The sequence below is a fragment of the Carcharodon carcharias genome, chromosome 1 (assembly GCF_017639515.1).
Source record: "Carcharodon carcharias isolate sCarCar2 chromosome 1, sCarCar2.pri, whole genome shotgun sequence".
In the NCBI taxonomy this organism is placed as follows: domain Eukaryota; kingdom Metazoa; phylum Chordata; class Chondrichthyes; order Lamniformes; family Lamnidae; genus Carcharodon; species Carcharodon carcharias.
The window spans coordinates 178743884-178756362 of NC_054467.1; the positions used below are offsets into that span (position 1 = coordinate 178743884).

General features: G+C 42.2%; 1 protein-coding gene across 1 annotated transcript in view; it reads right to left on the reverse strand.

The window, feature by feature from the left end:
- The window catches only part of mtrex (Mtr4 exosome RNA helicase), a 163301-nt gene that overhangs the window by 145494 nt on the left and 5328 nt on the right, over window positions 1-12479 (reverse strand). Inside the window, exons 2-3 of the mRNA XM_041193483.1 lie at window positions 3656-3796; window positions 1561-1627 (exon numbers count right to left, since the gene is read on the reverse strand). Coding sequence (XP_041049417.1) covers window positions 1561-1627; window positions 3656-3796 — 208 coding nt within the window. The remainder of the gene's footprint in view (window positions 1-1560; window positions 1628-3655; window positions 3797-12479) is intronic.

Genomic DNA, 12479 nt, shown 5'->3' on the forward strand with positions numbered 1-12479 from the left:
AATCCATATAAGTTTCATGAATTTATCTTTAACTGTGTCTGGCTCAACCACTGTCAGTCCTTGGATTTCACTTCTACTGCACCTTGTTTCTCTGCTCATATACCAGATCCCTGGTGTGTGACTAGCATCGAGATCCCTACTCACCTCCACTGGACCCCTGAATCAACCTTTTTGGTTCAACATCCATGCCCCCACATCTATCCCACCCAAATTGTATTGGTGGAGGTGTGACACCTCGACATCAAATCTCACTCTGGTCTGTCCCCACCACTCCACCCAATTCCTCTAGCATCTTCTCTTTTGAGTATCTCATCTTGTTCCACACCCTTCATCTCTCGTTTAAAATTATCATTCTTATTACCCTCCCACCTTAAGTTTCTCACCAAAATACAGCCCTCACATCATGCTGGATTATATTTACTCCTCTTTGCAGATGTGTCAGAAAACTGATGCAATGTTGTCCTGACATGATCAAGCTGAGAACAGCCACTCTCCGAAAGGCAGTAGCACCATGAAAAATACCACAGTTTCTTCACATAAAGAAGTGCTTCTCCCATTAAAGCTGCCATTAATGGCTCGCAGTATCCCAATCTCCCAACACCTCAAACTTAAAATTCTCATTCTTGCTTTCAACTTCATTCATGGTTTTGCTACTCCCTATTTCTGCAACCTCCTCCAGCCAAACACATCATCCTCAATCTATCCATTCCAATAACTGTGGTCTCTTGACTTCTGTAACCCAACAGTGGTAGCAACGAAATTCTTTCAAATTCTGTCCTGGGACCCCTGTGCCTCACTCTCCTCTTTTAAAGACGCTACTGAAACATAATCTGTTGACTAAGATTTTAGTCATCCCCCAGAATAGTTCCTTATTTGGTCTGGCATTCAGTTTTGTCTGATTATGACTCTGTGAAGTGCCATGGGACATTCTTCTCTGTAAAAGGTGTTACATAAATGAAAATTGTTGCTGTTGATTGTTAACACCAACCATACTAGTTGGTTCCTTAAGTTAACAGCACAATAATATATCAGCATCTTTTCTCCAGATGTATCAGTGACAAGTACAGAAAGTCAAGCTCTAATAAAGAGATGGAAAAATTTAGAACTTGACGTGCAAAATGCATTTGGAAATTTAATTATTTACATAATATAACTTGGTATCTCAATACAAGTTCAAAACAAGCTCAATGCACTAATCATGTTCAAGTATCTAACGAGGCCTGCAATATACATCTTGGAACTATATCACCGTTCCTTCACTGTCGCTGGGTCAAAATCCTGGCACTCCTTTCCTAACAGCACTGTGGGTATTTCTACAATACATGGACCGCAGTGATTCACGAAGGCAGCACACCACCATCTTCTCAAGGGCAATTAGGAATGGGCAATAAATGCTGGCCTCGCCAGTGACACCCACATGCCATGAACAAACCAAAAAAAGATGGCCACAAGTGAATTTCACAAATATTTTATATTTACACTGAGTGTTTTATAAAGTTAATTTCATCAATAGTGAAAGTTGAGAAGAAAGAAGAAAGCAAATATCTTTAAGGCACTTACCTCATGGTTACATCCTTCTACTGTATCAAGTTGTTCCACCTTCACTTTGGGCATCAAGTCTGCAAGACTAAGTTACTATAAAATTAACAGGCATGCCATAACATGAAAATTCAACACCAATGTATTCATGGTGAATCAATCAAATCAACTTTAAAAACAAGATATTTGTTCATGTGAAAACAGACTTTCTGGCCTTGACTATGTCCCAGAATGCACAAAGACTCAGCACTTCTATGTGTATGCTAAAATATCACATATGTTGTGGCAGCAGATTATCATTGAACACAATGGAGTAAGTATAGCCAATAAACTGTTTCCCTAGCCCTATGATAATGACTGGGGGTTAGCAGATACACTTAAGTTCCTATGCTTAATTTTTAGAAACTGAATGCACCTCTCCAACAAATACACATCTAATGAAAAAAGAATTGTTTTGCACTTAGCTTATGATTATTTTGCTCAAGTGCCAAGATGATATAAGATGGTATGTATGTATACATCTGTTGTTGACTTAGGACGTGATACTAAGTTTTATGCAGAATCTTACCCACTGAGTTGAAATGGAAAACAAGTGTTATTGCAAAGGTGCTAATTTTCATCATTGGCTCTCAATGTTCTATCTATTTCTATATTTTCTGCTGTGCAGGAGGAGGATGGGGTGGGGTGGGGTGGGGGGGGGTGGTAAAAATCTCTTCAGTCTCCACTGATTTAAAAAAAATACAAACACCATAAAGAAGTGTTCAAGCTTTTTTTCACCAGCTGTCCATTCACATTTTTCTGGATTTGTATGTCAGACAACTGGTGCAGTCCTACCCCGATACCTTCTGAAACTGAAGCAAGCAGCCTCAAAAAAGCAGCAATACAGTTAAAATTGTCAAGTTTTCTTCACATAAGGAATACAGTTGTGCCAAACTGCCATCAATGGTTTCATCAGAACTCTGGGATGAGTTTATGGTTTTAAACATTTCTGTAAATTTTTAAGACCTGAAAAATCTACAGAAATGTTCAAAACCAAAACTCACCCCAAAATGATTGATAAATTCATTGCAAGTGTCTTCAGTATCAACAGATACAACCTCCTCCATATGAAGAAATCATGAGATCTATTCTGATAACTTTGCATATTTCTGCTGGCTTTCAGGGATAGCATTCCTCAGTTCCGCCATGACAAGGCCAATGCTGAACGGGTATTCTGACAAACAGTCATGGGAAATGGCATTATTCAATCTGGTACAAAACGAGTAGCCATGAGCAGAGTGCTGTTGAATGCAGCATTTTGCCATGTTCATGCTTACGTATTTACACATGCAAACATTATTCTCAGAAATGCAGCACAGAGATTGGAGTGGAAACTCATTCTGCACTCTCACACATGAGCCATGTGGATGGCAGTTAGTCAAAAACAAATAAAAAATACATGGAAGCAAACATTACACTGGAGATCATTCCAGGGAGACGGTGGTTTTGTGGTAATGTCGCTTGACCAGTAATTCAGAGGCCCAGGCTAATGCTCTGGAGACATGGGTTCAAATCCCACCGTGGTAGTTGGTGGAACTGGAATTCAGTTAATAAATCTGGAATATAAAGCTAGTCTCAGTAACTGTGACCGTGAAACAATCATAGATTGTCGTAAAAACCTTCACTAATATGCTTTAAGGAAGGAAATCTGCCATCCTTACTTGGTCTGGCCTACATGTGACTGTGACTCCAGATCCACAGCAATGTTATTGACTCTTAAATGGCCTAGCAAGCCACACAGTTCAAGAGCTTATGGGATGGGCAACAAATGCTGGCCTTGTCAGTCATGCCCCTAAAAAATTCCACCTGGTCCCCCTCCATTACCACTCCAAGATCTAGGACATTTCTAGGATTTAAGAAAAGCTGACTGTCTAAAAGTAAATGGTTAGCAACCAATCATGGGATCATGATGTTTCAGTTTTCACAGGAAAGCAAATCAAATTCACCAAGTTTAACAATTACAGACTAATTAAAATAACAAGTGTATGTTACATGTTCCTAATATTTTGCTTTGAATGTTAACTATATTCAATGTAGCTGTTTTGTTTCATGTTATGATTTTTAAAGAAATTATTACTTAATTTCTTCAGTGGACACAGCTTCAAGTTTGGGCTTTTTTCCAAATAATACATCATCTGGATTATCAGGCTCGACTTCACGCTTGCTCTTCACTGATGAGATTGCATTAGCTCCTTGAGCAACTCCAGCAATGGTCTTCCTACAGAAGGCAAATTAAAAAATGTCACCAACATTTAAAAAATAATTTGGTTTTAATCTAGGCAATCTTTAAGTGATACACACTGAGTTCTCAAAAAGTTGACAGTATGATTTCCTTGATGGACATAAACCATTTTGATTAGAAGTATTTGTCAAGAGCAAAAGGAATTCCATTAATCTAGGGACCAAAAAGAGGACTTACACATGGAGGAAGGGGGTACAGCTGAGACTTTACATCAGTCTTTACCAAGGAAGCAGATATTATCCGGTCTATGGTGACAGAGGAGGAAACTCTGTCACTAGTAGGTTCAAAATTGATAAGGAAGAGGGAATGAATAAACTGTCATTACTTAAAGTTGACAAACGCCAGGGCCAGATGAGATGCATCCATGGATATTGAAGGAAGAGGAGTGGAAATTGTTGGGGCACTGGCCATAATCTTGCCGTCTTCCATAGACTCAAGGGGCTGGAAATTTGCAAACATTGCGCCCTCACTCAAAAAAGGTTGCAAGGATAAGCCCAACAATTACAGACCAATCAGTTTTAACTTCAGTGTTCGGGAAGCTCCTAGAAACAATTACAAGAGAGAATCTAACCATCACCCCATGACATTCAATGGCAATACTATCACTGAATCACCCACTATCAACATCCTGGGGGTTATCATTGACCAGAAACTGAACCGGACCAGCCATATGAATCTGTGGCTACAAGAGCAGGTCAGAGGCAAAGAATCCTACAGCGAGTAATTCACCTTCTGACTCCCCAAAGCCTGTCCACCATCTACAAGGCACAAGTCAGGAATGTGATGGAAAACTCTCCACTTGCCTGGACGAGTGCAGCTCCCACAAAACTCAAGAAGCTCAACAGCATTCAGGACATTTCAGCCCACTTCATTGGTACCACATCCACAAACATTCACTCCATCCACCACCAATGAACAGTGGCAGCAGTGTGTACCATCCACAAGATGCACTGCAGGAACTCACCAAGGCTTCTTAGGCAGCATCTTCCAAACCAATGACAGCTACTGTCTAGAAGGACAAGGGCAGCAGATACATGGGAACACCATCACCTGGAAGTTCCCCTCCAAGCCACTCACCATTCTTATTTGGAAATATATCGCTGTTCCTTCACTGACAATGAGTCAAAATTCTGGAACCCCCTCCCTAACAGCCTTGTAGGTGTACCTACACCACATGGACTGCAGTGGTTCAAGAAGACAGCTCACCATCACCTTCTCAAGGACAATTAGGGATGGGCAATAAATGCTGGCCTGGCCAGTGACACCCACATAAATGAATAAAAAAAATTAATAGTCACATGGAAAAATGTGGGTTGATTAGCAAGATCCAGCATGGATTTCTTACGGGAAGATCATGTTTAACTAACTTGGGAGTTTTTTGAAGAGGGGACAGAGAGGGTTGATGAGAGTAGTGCTGTTGATGTGATATACATGGACTTCCAAAAGGCATTCGATACAGTGCCGCACAACAGACTTGAGAAAAGTTATAGGTCATGGAATAAAAGTGTCCCTTGCTTTTCCTGATATATATTAATGATCTAGATCTTGGTGTACCGGGGATAATTTCAAAGTGTGCAAATGATACAAAACTTGGAAGCATTGTAAACTGTGAGGAGCACAGTGCAGAGCTTCAAAAGGGCATAGACAAGTTGATGGAGTGAACAGATAGATGGCAGATGAAGTTCAATGCGGAGAAGTGTAGGAAGAACTTGGAAAGACAATATAAAATAAGTGGTACAGCTCTAAAGGGTGTTTTTTTTTGCAGGAGCAGGGGGACCTGGGTGTATATGTGCGTAAAGCATTAAAGGTGACAGGGCAGGTGGAGAGTGCAGTTAATAAAGCATACAGTATCCTAGGCTTTATTAGCAGGTGCATAGAGTACAAGTGCAAGGAGGTTGTGCTGAACTTGTATTGGGCACAAGTTAGACCTCAGCTGGAGTACTGTGTACAGTTCTGGGCATCACACTGTAGGAAAGGTGTATAAAATTATGAGGGAACTAGATCGAGTGGAGAGGAAGGACCTATTTTCCTTAGAAGAGAGGACTATATCAAGGGGCATAGATTTCAAGTAATTGATCGAAGGATTAGAATTTGAGTAGCAAAAGTAAACGTTGGTTCCTTAGCAAAGACAAGAGAAATTATCATGCGGATGAGAAAGTGGCAGAGGTATTGAATAAATATTTTGTATCAGTCTTCACACAAGATGACACAAGTTTCATACCAGAACTAGAGGGCAATCTAGGGGCTAAAAAGAGCGAGGAAATTAAAGAAATTAATATGAGAAGACAAAAATTATTGGAGGAACATAAATGGCTAAAATCTGACAAATCCCCAGGACCTGCTGGCCTAAACCCTCGGGTTCTACAAGAGGAAGCTGTAGAGACAGTGGATGCACTGGTTATGACTTTCCAAAATTCCTTAGAGACAGGTATGGTCCAACAGATTGGAAGTTGGCAAACGTTGCACAACTTTAAGAAAAGAGGGAGAGAGAAACAGGTAACTACAGGCCAGTTAACCTAGCATCAGTTGTTGGAAAAAGGCTGAAAACTATTATGAAGGAAGTATTGCTGAAAAAAAGAGAGATGTCTAAGCTTTTCGTCTTGAACTCATCAGGACACTCGCAAGAATGCTAATAAGGGGGAAAAGAACAATTTTTCCTGTATGTGAAGAGAGCGCTGATTGGTTGGCAAATGGCATTGCCATGGAGAATGCAGCACTGATGGTGACTGACACTTAACTGCCAAGCATTGTTTGAAATTTAACCCAGGCAGCATTCCATCGATGTAATGACACCTAAACTCCGATACCCGTCACATATTTCCATTATGTGGATGATACGTTTGCTGTATTTAAATTCAGAGCTGTATATAATAATTTCTTTACATGTCTCAATGAGCTCCATCCTGCACTCAAATACATCTATGAAATGGAGCAGTCAAAAGAACTCCCCTTCCTTGATGTACTAGTTGAGAAATTTGCCAGTGGATTCTCTACCATAGTCTACCCCAAGCCTACCCTAACTGGTCAATGTACGTGTTGGGATTCTTACAGTTCCACACACTATAAGATTGGTCTTATCGGCATCCTTGTAAATAGGGCCTGAGCTATTTGCTCCCCATGCAAGCTTGATGCTGAAATAGGGCACATAAAAGGCCTCCTGCAGGAATAATGGCTACCCTGATCAGATCATTTTGCGCTGTATAGTGCACAAACTCATGAACGAGCCTAGGGTCGTGGAAAATGCGCAGTCTACCTCAGATTACCCTGGAAGGGCAAGGTATCTCAAAAATTTCAGCAACAGGTGAAGCTAGCTGTTTCACACTACTATTATGCAGTAGCAACATGAGAGGTATTCGCCACTAACACAATATTGCCGTCAAGCCAAAAAGGCATTTTGCCTATCACACAAATGAGTAATGCAGTATATGAATTTCAGTGCCAGTGTGATGCTAGGTGTATAGGCTGTATGTCCCAAAGACTGGCAGATCGTATCAAACAGCATGTCCCAGCCGCTGTACACAACGGGCAGGGTACAGACCATACCCAACCAGCCGGTGTTTGCAAAACTCAAAACAAAGTGTCCAACATTAAATGTGATTCTGCGATTGGACAACATTTGCTAAATAATCCTCAATGTGCTAAGAATTACGCTGGCAACCAATTTAAGATTGACAGTTGGGCTCGGAGTCTGGCACATGTGCGTGCACTGGAAGCTAGATATATATTAATACACAGTGCCCTGATCTTTGCAGGCTGACAAAAGATGTACATGTATTGCATCTGTTTCAGCTAAATAAATTACATGACAGCCATTCGTTGACTCATTCCTCAGGGCAATGCCTTGACCAATTAGTGTCAAGCTGCCTGGTTTAAATTTCAAACAATACTTGGCAGTTCACTCTCAGTCACCATCACTGGTGCATTCTCCATGACAACGCCTCTACCAATCAGAGTCCACTTGCCAACGAATCAGCATTCTCTTCACATCCAGTATAAATTTTTGTTTTCCTCCTTATATTGGTATTCTTGATGAGTGCAAGACAAAAAGCTTAACATTGTCTCTTTTTTCAGCAATACTCAAGTTCTGTACTACCATATGACTAGTTATTGAGGAAATCTTAACAATACATTTAGAAAAGCACGGAATCATTAAAACAGGTCAACATGGTTTTACTAAAAGGAAATCCTGTTTGCCAAATTTATTACAATATTTTGAGGATATAACTAGTAGGCTAGATAAAGGGGGAACCAGTAGGTGTAGTCCACCTAGATTTCCAAAGGGTATTTTATAAGGTGCCACACAAAAGGTTAACAGGCAAGATAAAGGCTCATGAAGTTGGAGGTAATATATTAGCATGGATAGAGGATTGGTTAACAGATAGAAAGCAGAGATTGGGCATTTATGGGAATTTTTCAAGTTGGCATGCAGTGAAAATGGGAGTGATGCAAGGATCAGTGCTGGGGCCTAAGCTATTTACGATCTATATTACTTTCTGATTCTTCATCTAAGTCACTAACGTATCTAAGTTTGTTGAAGATACAAAGCTAGGCGGAAAGGTAAGCTGTGGAGGGGACACAGAGAGGCTGCTAAGAGATATAAACTGGTTAGGTGAGTGGGTAATAAGATAGCAGATAGAGGCTAATGTGGGGAGGTGTGAAGTTATTCACTTTGATCATAAGAATAGAAAATCAAAATATTTTTAAAAGGTGAGGAACTTCTAAATACTGATGTTCACAAAGACTTGGGTGTGCTTGTACAAGGAACGCAGAAAGTTAGCATGCAGGCGCAGCAAGCAACTAGGAAGGCAAATGGCATGTTGGCCTTTATTGCTAGGGTATTGGAGCACAGGAAAGAGAGCTCTTGCTACATTGTACAGGGTTTTAGTGAGATCACATCTGGAATACCATGTGCAGTTTTGGTCTCCATGTTTAAGGAAGGATATATTTGCTTTGGAGGCAGTACAGCGAAGATTCACTGAATTGGTCCCGGGGATAAGGGGGTTGTCCGTTGATGAGAGACTGAGTAAATTGGGCTTATATTCTTTGGAGTTTAGCATAATGAGAGGCAATCTCATTGAAACATACAAGATTCTGAAAGGGCTTGATAGGTTGGATGCTCAGAGATTATTTTCGCAGATCGGGGAATCCAAAACACAGGGCACAGTCTCAGGATAAGGGGCCAATCATTTTGGGCTGAGATGGGGAGAAATTACTTCACTCCAAGGGTTGTGAATTTTTGGAATTCTCTATCCCAGAGGGTTGTGGATGCTCCATTGTTGAATAAGTTTATGGGTGGTATAGACAGGTTTTTGGTTTTGCAAGGAATAAAGGGATATAGGGAGCAGGCGGGAAAGTGGAGTTGGAGCTCAAGATCAGCCATAATTGTACTGAATGGCAGAGCAAGCTTGACAGGTTATATGGTCTGCTCCTGCTCCTATTTCTTGTGTTCTTGTACAAGGAAATAATCTCACTGGAGAGAAGTACTACAGCTTCCAGGAATGTCAGATGAGTGGAACTGTTGAAATTGAAAACATACAAGAGAAATCAAATGATGTATAGAAATCCAGGACTATCTGTAAGCCTTCTATAGAAATTACTGTATCAACCAAAGATCTATGTCAACTAAAGGTACATCCAAAGAGTCAAAAGTTCAGATTTCTGAGTTTAAAGAGACAATAGAACATCAGGCTGACAACAAAGAGTTAAGAGCATCCAGAAACAGATCAAAGCTAAAATAAAAATGCCTGGAAAAACTCAGCAGGTCTGGCAGCATCTGCGGAGAGGAACACAGTTAACGTTTTGAGTCAGTATGACTCTTCAACAGAACTAAGTAAAAATAGAAGAGAGGTGAAATATAAGCTGGTTTAGCGGGGGGGGGGGACGACGACACACAGGTAGAGCTGGATAGTGGGCCAGTTATAGGTGGAGATAGCCAAAAGATTTCACAGACAAAAGGATAAAGAGGTGTTGAAGGTGATGATATTATCTAAGGAATGTGCTAATTAAGGGTAGAAAGCAGGATAAGCAAGGTACAGATAGCACTAGTGGGGGTCGGGTGGGTGAAGGAATCGAAATAGGCTAAAAGGCAGAGATAAAACAATGGATGGAAATACATTTAAAAATAATGGAAATAGGTGGGATATTGGAAAAAAAAAAAGGGGGGGTGGGGATGGAGGAGAGAGTTCATGATCTAAAATTGTTGAACTCAATATTCAGTCCGGAAGGCTGTAAAGTGCCTAGTCAGAAGATGAGGTGCTGTTCCGCCAGTTTGCGTTGAGCTTCGCTGGAACAATGCAGCAGGCCAAGGACGGACATGTAGGCATGAGAGCAGGTTGGTGTGTTGAAATGGCAAGCAACAGGGAGGTCTGGGTCATTCTTGCAGACAGACCGCAGGTGTTCTGCAAAGCAGTCACCCAGTTTACGTTTGGTCTCTCCAATCTAGAGGAGACCACATTGGGAGCAACGAATACAGTAGACTAAGTTGGGGGAAATGCAAGTGAAATGCTGCCTCACTTGAAAGGAATGTTTGGGCCCTTTGACGGTGAGGAGAGAGGAAGTGAAGGAGCAGGTGCTACATCTTTTGCGTGGGCATGGGGTGGTGCCATAGGAGGGGGTTGAGGAGTAGGGGGTGATGGAGGAGTGGATCAGGGTGTCCCGGAGGGAACGATCTTTAAGGAATGCCGACGGGGGGGGTGAAGGGAAGATGTGTATGGTGGTGGCATCATGCTGGAGTTGGCGGAAATGGCGGAGGATGATCCTTTGAATGCGGAGGCTGGTGGGGTGATAAATGAGGACAAGGGGGACCCTATCATGTTTCTGGGAGGGAGGAGAAGGCGTAAGGGCGGATGCGCGGAAGATGGGCCGGACACAGTTGAGGGCCCTGTCAACGACCGTGGGTGGAAAACCTCGGTTAAGGAAGAAGGAGGACATGTCAGAGGAACTGTTTTTGAAGGTAGCTTCATCGAACAGATGCAACGGAGGTGAAGGAACTGAGAGAATGGGATGGAGTCATTACAGGAAGCAGGGTGTGAGGAGCTGTAGTCGAGGTAGCTGTGCGAGTCAGTAGGCTTGTAATGGATATTGGTGGACAGTCTATCACCAGAGATTGAGACAGAGAGGTCAAGGAAGGGAAGGGAAGTGTCAGAGATGGACCACGTGAAAATGATGGAGGGGTGGAGATTGGAAGCAAAATTAATAAATTTTTCCAAGTCCCGACGAGAGCATGAAGCAGCACCGAAGTAATCATCGATGTACCAGAGAAAGAGTTGTGGAAGGGGGCCAGAGTAGGACTGGAACAAGGAATGTTCCACATACCCCATAAAGAGACAGGCACAGCTGGGGCCCATGCGGGTACCCATAGCCACACCTTTTATTTGGAGGAAGTGAGAGGAGTTGAAGGAGGAATTGTTCAGTGTGACAACAAGTTTAGCCAGACGGAGGAGAGTAATGGTGGATGGGGATTGTTCGGGCCTCTGTTCGAGGAAGAAGCTAAAGGCCCTCAGACCATCCTGGTGGGGGATGGAGGTGTAGAGGGATTGCATGTCCATGGTGAAGAGGAAGCGGTTGGGGCCAGGGAACTGGAAATTGTTGATGTGACGTAAGGTGTCAGAGGAATCACGGATGTAGGTGGGAAGGGACTGGACAAGGGGAGAGAGAAGGGAGTCAAGATAACGAGAAATGAGTTCCGTGGGGCAGGAGCAAGCTGACACGATCGGTCTACCGGGTCAGTTCTGTTTGTGGATTTTGGGTAGGAAGTAGAAGTGGGCCGTCCGAGGTTGGGCGACTATCAGGTTGGAAGCTGTGGGAGGAAGATCCCCAGAAGAGATGAGGTCAGTGACAGTCCTGGAAACAATGGCTTCGACATGACCTTAATGAGTTTCTTAAAATAGCTCAGGAGGCAGTGTTAAAACTACATCTCCTTGAGAAAAACAATGAAAGTTTAAATCATGGGAATAAATATAAAAATAAAAGTAATCCTGCATTTAAACAAGGGAAAGACAATACAGCTATGTGCCTGGCTGAGGCTTTCTTTACAGATTTGGACATTAAAAAATCTGCAGCCATGGAAAAGAATAGGGCTCAGGAGTTAGAGCCTGAACAGGATGGTTCAAAGACTGTGCGAAAGGTGATGACAATGTTGTTTTTGACAAAGTTAATCAAACCAAACTAAATCCAAATTTTTCTAACACTGGACGTGAAAAAGCTGTAAAACTTCTTCAAAATGTTGAGGCTTTCTGGGAGAAAGGTACAAAATGCTCACACCTGAAAACAAAGGCAGGAGAAACTGGGATGACTTTCAGTCTCTGAGATGTTAGACAGAGAGAGACAAGCAGAGAGAGAGAGAGGGACAGAGAGAGACAAGCAGAGAGAGAAAGGGACAGAGAGAGTCAGACAGACAGAGGGAGAGAGAGAGAGAGAGAGAGACAGACAGAGGTAGAGACAAAGACAGACAGACAGTCACCCGAGTGGACCTTACTGCTGGTACTCAGTTTGGAAATTCTCTGAAAAATGTTCACTCAATGTTACGCCTCAACAAAGCAGGGGGAAATGAACCTACTTGAAGCTGGAAATAACCATGGACTGATTTTTATAATGACTGCAATCCTGTGAAGAGCATGCTGCAATGTATTCAGATGTGGTGTGAGTTCATGGGTAATGA